The sequence below is a fragment of the Acipenser ruthenus genome, chromosome 12, assembly GCF_902713425.1.
Source record: "Acipenser ruthenus chromosome 12, fAciRut3.2 maternal haplotype, whole genome shotgun sequence".
Lineage (NCBI taxonomy): Eukaryota > Metazoa > Chordata > Actinopteri > Acipenseriformes > Acipenseridae > Acipenser > Acipenser ruthenus.
The window spans coordinates 843606-854257 of NC_081200.1; the positions used below are offsets into that span (position 1 = coordinate 843606).

The 10652-nt window shown below is 44.3% G+C and overlaps 1 protein-coding gene and 1 long non-coding RNA gene across 2 annotated transcripts; one reads left to right on the forward strand and one right to left on the reverse strand.

Moving 5' to 3' along the window:
• Positions 1-28: 28 nt before the first annotated feature.
• Positions 29-3692, reverse strand: LOC131740034 (uncharacterized). Its single transcript, XR_009330658.1, has 4 exons — positions 3038-3692; positions 2795-2867; positions 2484-2570; positions 29-1961 (listed from the first exon to the last, which is right to left on the reverse strand). It is a non-coding gene; the product is annotated as an uncharacterized LOC131740034 (long non-coding RNA).
• Positions 3693-5194: 1502 nt separating this feature from the next.
• On the forward strand, positions 5195-8754 carry LOC117417105 (uncharacterized). Its single transcript, XM_034028902.3, has 2 exons — positions 5195-5393; positions 6308-8754. Exon 2 carries the CDS (start codon positions 6340-6342, stop codon positions 7600-7602), a length of 1263 nt encoding a protein of 420 aa, XP_033884793.3. The 5' UTR covers positions 5195-5393; positions 6308-6339; the 3' UTR covers positions 7603-8754.
• Positions 8755-10652: the final 1898 nt, after the last annotated feature.

Sequence of the window (10652 nt, forward strand, 5' to 3'; positions counted from 1 at the left end):
CAAACATTGATTAGATACTGCATTTTATATATTGATCAGATACTGCATTTTATATATTGATCAGATACTGCATTTTATATATTGATCAGATACTGCGTTTTAAGTATTGATCAGATACTGCGTTTTAAGTATTGATCAGATACTGCGTTTTAAGTATTGATCAGATACTGCATTTTATATATTGATCAGATACTGCATTTTATATATTGATCAGATACTGCATTTTATATATTGATCAGATACTGCATTTTATATATTGATCAGATACTGCGTTTTAAATATTGATCAGATACTGCATTTTAAATATTGATCAGATACTGCATTTTATATATTGATCAGATACTGCATTTTATTTTACACAAGTAAAAATATAGAAGTACTAGTGTTACGTATTTATAAAGACATTAACAATCTTGCAGTAAATACTTTATATACAAATGAAATAAGTTAACTGCATTATATAATAAGTACAGGTACTTCCAGCAGACTCTTCTAGTCAGTCACTGGAACAGCAGTGGCTCTATTTGCTGTGGCCACTGGGATCACTCAAGATGTCTCTGAGTGATATCTCCATACTCTTGATAACCAATAAATCAAATGCCCTTCCATGATGCTGAATTACAAGATGCACTCATAAAATGACACAATTACTTCAAATGTGCACGACGGCCATTATGAAACCAAATGGGTTATTTTGTGTACGAAGTCATTTTCAAGTAGTGGACGGCAATGTGCTGTTTGAAAACAAGCTGTTATTACGGCAGATTAAATTTCCTGGATTCTAAACGTCACATGACAGCTCTGCTTGGAATTTCTGATTGGCTGAGACGATCAACAATGCTTGTAATCCTAACCCTCGCTCATAAGTGAAAAAGGTCTTCTTTTTCACCGCCAGTAATGAACCATGAAGTTAAAAACAGCACCGAGTTTCAACGTGGACACACAGCAGTGCGGATAACAGATCCTGCCTCCCTGTGTTTGGGCCTCGCTTCTTGTCCATTGTGTCTGGTACTTCCTGCAGAGCAGTTTCAGCTCCTGCTTGGTCTCCCAGAGCTGGAGGCTGGCTGGGCTGGGCTGGATGGGGTGTCTCAGCAGCAGGGGCTCCCCTGGATCCCCCTGGGGTTCAAACACAGGGTAGAGAAAACACACGAAAACACACACAGCAAACTTCTATCACCGTTTAGATTCTGTTCTCTATAGCAGTCTCTCCCCAGTCATATCTGTGGCTATCCTCTGCTTCCCTCTGCTGCCCAAAGTAAAGCCTCCATGCTTCCATACTAATGGTATAACTGATTGAAGCAGTGCAGCATTACTTGTTGTAATCCCAGGATTTAAAGGCCTGAGCTACAAAGAAAGGATGAAAGAACTAAATCTATTTAGTCTGAAACAAAGAAGACATGATTGAAGTCTTTAAAATTTTAAAAGGCGTTGACATATTAATCCAAACCATTACTTAAAGTGCAGCACAGAAACCAGGACCAGAGGACACAGTGTGGAAATGAAGTGGAGAGAGCCTCAGGACAGAGGGAAGGAGACACTTCTTCACACAGAGAGTGGTGAGGGGATGGAATGAGATATATAATGCTGTTGAGGCACAATCACTGGGATCCTTTAAGACCCAACTTGACAAAGTTCTCAGATCAATCAGCTACTAGGTAGCGGACGAGTTTACATTCAGACTGCAGTCAGTGCTGTACCAATCCCATCTCTCTCACAAACAGAAACCTGGTCACTGGAAGAAGTTGCAGTCAGTGCTGTACAATTCCATCTCTCTCACAAACAGAAACCTGGTCATTGGAAGATGCTGCAGTCAGTGCTGTACCAATCCCATCTCTCTCACGAACAGAAACCTGGTCACTGGAAGATGCTGCAGTCAGTGCTGTACCAATCCCATCTCTCTCACAAACAGAAACCTGGTCACTTGAAGATGCTGCAGTCAGTGCTGTACCAATCCCATCTCTCTGATGAACAGAAACCTGGTCACTGGAAGATGCTGAGTAAGCCTTGCCCTTGACCCCCTCTGACCTGCTGATGCAAGTCCTGCCAGGTTGTAATGAGTGCCCATTACAGTAATAGCTCCAGCTCCAGTATAGTGCACTTGGCAGAGGAATTAATGTGGTCGTGGTGGTGTTGCATATTAAAGGCTGGCTCGTTATTCCCCAGACAGTAAGAGCGTCTTAATCTGGTTCCAGCAGCAAGTGTCTAGTATTGTACAGGGCATGCTGCAGATGTGATCAGAAACCATGCGATTCTGGAAGCGTGGAATCACTTTATACTATCACATAGGCACGTTTATAAATGCAGGACTTTTGAAGGTTCCCTGCAGTACACATTCTGAAAGATTTTCCATGCCCAACTGTGATGAAGCTAAGCTATACTGTGCAAGATACTGATGGATTACTCCTCCAAGACCAAGAATGTGATAGACACTGATGAAGGCCCTGATCTAATCGTTGGTGTTGCTCAGTCTCTCTGCACTGTACCTGCTGGGACTCCAGACTGGCCTCGCTCAGCCTCTGCTCCGCTGCCTCCTTAGCCTGCCTCAGCAGCCTCACCTTCTCCTCCAGGGACTGGAACATACCAGGAGAGAGAAAACTCATTGAAAAAGGGAATTAATCTGGGAAAACAATAACAGGGAATAACAATGGCTATTTAAACATTCACTGGCATTCATAAACCAGTGTAAAACAAGAGTCAACACTGTCTGACAAAGAGTTTTAATCTGAAGAGTGGTTCTGAGCAGCCTGGACAGCCTCCATTGCACTGCTCTTTGCTCCCTGGACCCCCGGCTCACCTGTCCTGCAGGTCCAGCCGCAGCCTCCTCTCGCTCTCCAGCTGGGCCTCGTGAACTGCTGGATCATCTGACCCTGGGGGGGGGGGGCACAGCCAGGTTAGAGTGGGAGAACAAAGGTGTATAGCTTTTTGTATAGGTTTTCTATAGCTATCAAATTATCTTAAATAGAACAAAGTGGATAGACTGACACCTACTGGCAATCCACAGAAATTACAGTACACAAAACATAGTATCCAAGCCAACCTGCTCAGAATTTGTTTTCCGATACTTCTGTTTTATTGATTCCATCTGTTTCAGCTCAGCTTTGATTTCCTGTTAAAAAGAAAGGCAGAAAGAGGTGACCTTCTCATCACCGCTACAGGGGAAAAGGTTGTTATCTTTGCTTTTGTTTTTATCTGTTTTCATTATTGTAGTATTTCACTTCTGGGGACCTGGTCACTTGCAGGCTGCTACGAAATGATTTCCAGATCTTCACTTTTTACACTTTATAATATATAGCAGACCCTGACATTGATGCGGTACAGCCATCTGAAATGTCTTTATAATATCTGAAATGTCTTTATAATATATAGCAGACCCTGACATTGGTGTGGTACAGCCATCTGAAATGTCTTTATAATATCTGAAATGTCTTTATAATATATAGCAGACCCTGACATTGATGCGGTACAGCCATCTGAAATGTCTTTATAATATATAGCAGACCCTGATATTGATGAGGTACAGCCATCTGAAATGTCTTTATAATATATAGCAGACCCTGATATTGATGCGGTACAGCCATCTGAAATGTCTTTATAATATCTGAAATGTCTTTATAATATCTGAAATGTCTTTATAATATATAGCAGACCCTGATATTGATGCGGTACAGCCATCTGAAATGTCTTTATAATATCTGAAATGTCTTTATAATATATAGCAGACCCTGATATTAATGCGGTACAGCCATCTGAAATGTCTTTATAATATATAGCAGACCCTGATATTGATGCGGTACAGCCATCTGAAATGTCTTTATAATATCTGAAATGTCTTTATAATATATAGCAGACCCTGATATTGATGCGGTACAGCCATCTGAAATGTCTTTATAATATATAGCAGACCCTGATATTAATGCGGTACAGCCATCTGAAATGTCTTTATAATATATAGCAGACCCTGACATTGATGCGGTACAGCCATCTGAAATGTCTTTATAATATCTGAAATGTCTTTATAATATATAGCAGACCCTGATATTGATGAGGTACAGCCATCTGAAATGTCTTTATAACATCTGAAATGACTTTATAATATATAGCAGACCCTGATATTGATGCGGTACAGCCATCTGAAATGTCTTTATAATATCTGAAATGTCTTTATAATATATAGCAGACCCTGATATTGATGAGGTACAGCCATCTGAAATGTCTTTATAATATCTGAAATGTCTTTACAATATATAGCAGACCCTGACATTGATGCGGTACAGCCATCTGAAATGTCTTTATAATATCTGAAATGTCTTTATAATATATAGTAGACCCTGATATTGATGCGGTACAGCCATCTGAAATGTCTTTATAATATATAGCAGACCCTGATATTGATGCGGTACAGCCATCTGAAATGTCTTTATAATATATAGCAGACCCTGATATTGATGCGGTACAGCCATCTGAAATGTCTTTATAATATCTGAAATGTCTTTATAATATCTGAAATGTCTTTATAATATATAGCAGACCCTGACATTGATGCGGTACAGCCATCTGAAATGTCTTTATAATATATAGCAGACCCTGATATTGATGCGGTACAGCCATCTGAAATGTCTTTATAATATCTGAAATGTCTTTATAATATATAGCAGACCCTGACATTGATGCGGTACAGCCATCTGAAATGTCTTTATAATATATAGCAGACCCTGACATTGATGCGGTACAGCCATCTGAAATGTCTTTATAATATATAGCAGACCCTGACATTGATGTGGTACAGCCATCTGAAATGTCTTTATAATATATAGCAGACCCTGACATTGATGAGGTACAGCCATCTGAAATGTCTTTATAATATATAGCAGACCCTGATATTGATGCGGTACAGCCATCTGAAATGTCTTTATAATATATAGCAGACCCTGATATTGATGCGGTACAGCCATCTGAAATGTCTTTATAATATATAGCAGACCTTGATATTGATGCGGTTCTCATGCAGAGAAGACAGCGCGCTTACACTAAAGTGTGTGTTGCATATTGCAGGTGTTTGCAGTCCATGTGACACTGCAAGAGCACAATTAACAAGTGCTCAATGGAGCTCGAGACCCAGCTTTGAGAGCGTTTGAATAACTTGTTGCAACTCACCGTCACAGCTCTTTTAACAGTCTGTGTGCGTGTGTGCGTGTGTGCCTGTTTGGAACAGTCGATGACAAGTTCCGTGCTGAGCAAATCACGTGTTCTGACAAACTCCACCGCACGCTCGTACTGAATGAGTCAGAGGTGTCTCAAATGGAAAACGAACACAATTATATCATTATCAACTGACCTCAACGACGCGAACTTCACTTCGCTCTTAATATCTGCACTGAGCTCCGTTTACGCTGGTAAGTACGTTATATATATGATATAAACTGATTTTCAGTGTACATGTTCTGAAATGGGGATTGAATGCCAATTATTACAACTGTTAGATTACTGTAGCTGTACTGATCGGTTGCTAGTCTATAGCCAGACTTGAGTTTAACATTGCTAAGGCAGCGTTACTCTAGTTCCCTATCTAGCACGGCATGCAATACCCGGATTAGTTCAAACATCCGGATTTACAGCGCGTTCGTACAGCGCGCACACACACACACACAATTAGCAAACGAATTCGCAGTAAAATCTCGGACGTGCCAAAATGCTAAGCAGTATTATTATTATTATTATTATTATTATTATTATTATTATTATTATTACTGCATTACTTCAGCCATGCATTGTTTCCTATTATGTCAGTATAACATGGCGTGTTTCCTATTATGTCAGTATAACAAGGCGTATCAGTGTGTGCGGGTCTTGCCAGTGCAATTCCCTCCTGCAGGCACAGGAACAAGCAGCGACATGTTCTTTTTCACTTCTCCTACTGTTGTAAAGTACGTGGGCTGCTATACCAGCCGAAACCGCTTGGCGGCGCGTGGGGGATGTGTTGATAGAATGTTCTCCTCTCTATAGTGCAGCCTGAAGAGTAGACTTGCAGGTCCGTCTTTTACTGTAGATAGACTGCTTGAAACGGGAGAACACCCTTTAAATATAAACAATGTGGCTACTTCAGTCTGAACTGACAATATTGTTATTAGACTATTAGGAAGAAGGACTAAGAAAAAAGGTTTGCTTAGTAGTCAGAGTGCCAGTTTTCACTGGTCGTAATTTGCAAATGCATTGAAAAGGTGTCAGCAGGCGTTTACAGCTGATAAATCTGGAATATCTGTCTATGAAGTTCAGGCGAGCAAGTTAACGGTCTCCTCTCTAACTGTAGAAATCCAGCCTGGACTGAAAGGAAGTTGACCAATGGCACACCCCAAGAAAGGAAGTAGCTGTGCAGTGCCCACGCAGTCCTCTCCAAAGAAGGGCTCTCCGGCACCAGCAGCCAAACCATGCAGCCCAGGAGCCTCGTCCTCCAGAGTCCAGAAAGAACCAGAGAGCCCAGCCCCGAGACTGCAGACTTCCTCCACCAAGCCCCAGGCAGCACAGGCCAGCCGCACGCCCGGCAGATCCAGGCCAGTCCCACCACAACCTGGGAGGCCACCAATGAGTGACGTCAAAACACCAGCCTCTGGTCCACCGCTGGGTAGAGCTGTGCAGGACAGAAGCAGAGCAGCCAGTGCTTGTCAGAATCAATCCAGCTATGCCAGGAGAGCCGCCACCAGGAGATCCGAATCAGAATCGGAGGGGACATCTAGATACGCCAGGAACAGAACCGATGAAACTAGGAGAGGGGGCGACGGTACAGCCCAGAGTAAACCTGCAAGGACCAGCACCAGGCAAACCTCCCCTCAAACAAGCCGAGCCCACCCTCCCCCTGTGCCCCAGGGCACCATGGGCAAGATTGACCAGGAGAAGTTGGCAGCCATTGAGGTAGAAACCAGGGGCCAGCGGGAGAACCCAGAGTGGTTCAAGCAGCGCAGGAACCGCATCACAGCCTCCAACGCCCATAAGATTGCAAACTGCCGCTTTGTGAACGGGCGCAGCCAGGAGGTACCCCAGTCCTACCTGCGCTCTGTGGTGAGCTCGGGTTCCAGCGTCAAGACGGCAGCCATGACCTGGGGCATCGAGCACGAGCTGGCTGCCGCTGTCCGCTACAAGGAGCTGAAGTCCAGGGCGCTGGGGAGGGAGGTGCTCGTCCAGGACTGCGGCCTCTTCATCCACCCTGACAAGCAGTGGCTGGCAGCCAGCCCCGACGGGGTGGTGGTCGATGCTCAAACTGGGGAGACGCTGGGCTCCCTGGAGATCAAGTGCCCTTTCAAGCACAGGGACAGCACCATCAAGAAGGCCTGCGAGGACAAGACCTTCTGCCTGCAGCGAGAGCCGGGGGGCGCCTACAGCTTGAAGAGGAGCCACGCCCACTACACCCAGGTGCAGTGCCAGCTGGCCGTGTTGGGGCTCCGCAGGGCAGACTTCGTGGTCTACACCTCCAGAGACATGGCCGTCACTCCGGTGGACTTCGACCCGGAGTTCTGGGACCGCACTGAAGACAAGCTGGAGAAGTTCTACACCAGCGCTGTTCAGCCTTACCTGGCGAGACAGAACCCAGCTCTGTCCAGAGAGGAGTAGATGCAAGGCTTCGCACAACGCAGCCAAACCAGGAGCTTCTGGACATCCCTGGAAAGCCACTAACACACACAAGCCAGTCAATGCAGGTGGGCTAGTCTAGAACACATAGGATGGGGCGGCGCGGGATTGCAGAAATTAGGTTCCAAGAGTTAGATAGCTTGCCCTGTCAGAAAGATAGGGAACATTACTGCATAGAGATCCACTAAAGTCATATGATAGCGTGAGCACTGCAAGACTGAATGCAAAACCCTGAGCCAGCAAACCAGAGACTCTGCTTCCCTTAGTGCCACTCCAGTACAGCTTGGCCTGGAATAAACACTCCATTTACAAGGCCAGCCTGAACACTCAGTTGCGAAGGAATTACGCAGGGGCAGACTTCAATCTGGGGGCGAGGTCTTTGTTTCCAGTGGCTGGCGTGTTCTATTTGTTTTGTTGGCACTCATCACAAAGAGCTGTGTCTGAATGTTGTTTTTTTCCAGATCTATAATTGTTCCTTTGTTTGTCAGCCGAGCTGTTGTCCGCCCCGCCCCGCCCCACCCCCATCCCCATTTACTGTGTATATACGCACACAACAGTACAGGGACTTCCCTGGCCTTTACCATAGCTGTTCAAGTATTATCTCCGGTCCAGACCAGATTAAATGAACTAATGGTGTAACTAATAGAAATGAACTCTCAATCTTGATATATCACAAATAAATATCTTTGTAAAATTAAAAAAAAGTAAGTCTTGCAGTGTCACACACTGTTACATGTGACACAGAAAACAAGTTCTCATCTAAGATTTTATGAATTAAAATAGAACGATAAAAACAGAACCATTAACTGCCGGGGGTAATTGAGCACCAGACTGCACTGCCCTAGAGAGATTTCGGAGTGCTCTGTGATGAGAGAATTCATCACGGTGAGATAGTGCCCATACACTGTGATCGATTTCATACACTGTGCATTGCACCTCAACCATCCTCAAAATCCACTGCCATGCCACCTTAACACAGCACTTTCCAATCCAAGAGGGAGAGCGAAACGATTCCACCACTAATATTAAGAAGAAGAAAGATGCCGTGCATGTTGAAATGAGTCGGAGGAGTGTAGAACTTGCAAACCTGTACTGTGCCTGCCTTTTTGAAAATAACAAAAACATATTTCATTATGAGCTGACTTGTGTTTTATGTTCCTCTTTGATTTAATGGAATACAAAAGTGTATTTAAATAAAACAAAACTGCTTGGAAAAAAACATGTGAGGAATACGACAATTCGATTTCAGCCCTTCCCTCAGTCCACACATGCACGCACGCACGCTGCTCAAATCATCTTTGTTTAATACTGCATATATATATATATATATATATATATATATATAATTACACAAAACAATAATAAAAATGCATATTTAAAACAGTGTGCAGATCAGGGAGCTGAAGGAGGAAGGGCAGTCGCTTTGTTTTGTGCAGATCAGGGAGATGAAGGAGGAAGGGCAGTCGCTTTGTTTTGTGATCAGGGAGCTGAAGGAGGAAGGGCAGTCGCTTTGTTTTGTGATCAGGGAGATGAAGGAGGAAGGGCAGTCGCTTTGTTTTGTGATCAGGGAGCTGAAGGAGGAAGGGCAGTCGCTTTGTTTTGTGCAGATCAGGGAGATGAAGGAGGAAGGGCAGTCACTTTGTTTTGTGCAGATCAGGGAGATGAAGGAGGAAGGGCAGTCACTTTGTTTTGTGCAGATCAGGGAGATGAAGGAGGAAGGGCAGTCACTTTGTTTTGTGCAGATCAGGGAGCTGAAGGAGGAAGGGCAGTCGCTTTGTTACCCATTGAAAATAACGATTCTGTAAAACGCTCAGCCCAGCGCGGTACAGGCTGATCAGAAGAACCCCAAAGTGAATTACACTGAACTATTTCTTATCAAAGGCATCAAGCTTTGAAACCCAGAGATTCGAGCTGCAGGAGAATATACCTTGTAATCTGTACCGAGACCACCAGAACTAATGCCATACACAGACACTGACAGAGTCCTCTGTCAAACAGCAAGCCCTGGGGCCCCCGAGTGGCGCATCCAGTAAAAGCGCTCCTCGTAGACTGCAGGATGCGCCCTATAGTCTGGACGTCGCCGGTTCGAGTCCAGGCTATTCCTTTGCCGACCGAGGACAGGAGCTTCCTTTGGACAGCACAAAATTGGCCGAGCGCTGCCCGGGGGGAGGGAGGGTTAGGTCGGCCAAGGTGTCCTCGGCTCACCGCGTGCCTGCGAGCTTGCCTGTAAGCTGCCCGGAGCTGCGTTGTCCTCCGACGCTGTAGTTCTGGGTGGCTGCATGGTGAGTCTGCAGTGTGTAAAAAAGCAGCCAGCTAATGGCACACGCTTCGGAGGACAGCGTGTGTTCATTGAACACAGCTAAACTGAGCTAAAAATATAAAATAAAAATAATAAATAAATAATTGGATACTACTAAATTAAAGAAAGAAAAAACAAACATGGTGAAAGCACAGCACAGTGTAATGAAGCACAGCGAAAGCATGGTAAAGCATAGGGAGGCATTGTAAAGAATAGCAAGGTATGGTAAAGCACAGTGATGAACACGGCAAACCAGGGTCAATGCATAGTATAAGCACGGGAAAACTGCAGAAATGCTGTGTAGAAATACCGTGGTGACCTTTTAGAACGGCTGGGCTGGCCTGGATTCAAAATGGAAATACCGAGTCAAAAAACACTCCCAAATTCCACGTGGTTCTCCAGTCTCCAGACTCCCAGGCAAAGACGAAGCATCTTGCTTTGTTTGCCAATGCTGGCACCTTGCCGTTTCCTCCTTGGTATCAAAAGTTTATTTAAAAGCAGTCCTGTTTATTTCTGCAGCCAATTTGTTTTTTTGCTAATAACTGAATTTTCTGTTATGCTGCTACACTAAGAGGTGTGCCGGTTTTGTAGAAAAAGGAAGTGACACGCTAGATTTTAACATCTGCGATTTTGAATGAGGAACCAAAACTGTGTCCGAGACTCCTCCTCCTCTTTCACAAGGAAGACGCAGATAACAAACCCTAAAGAATAACAGCAATACAGGCAGGAGATC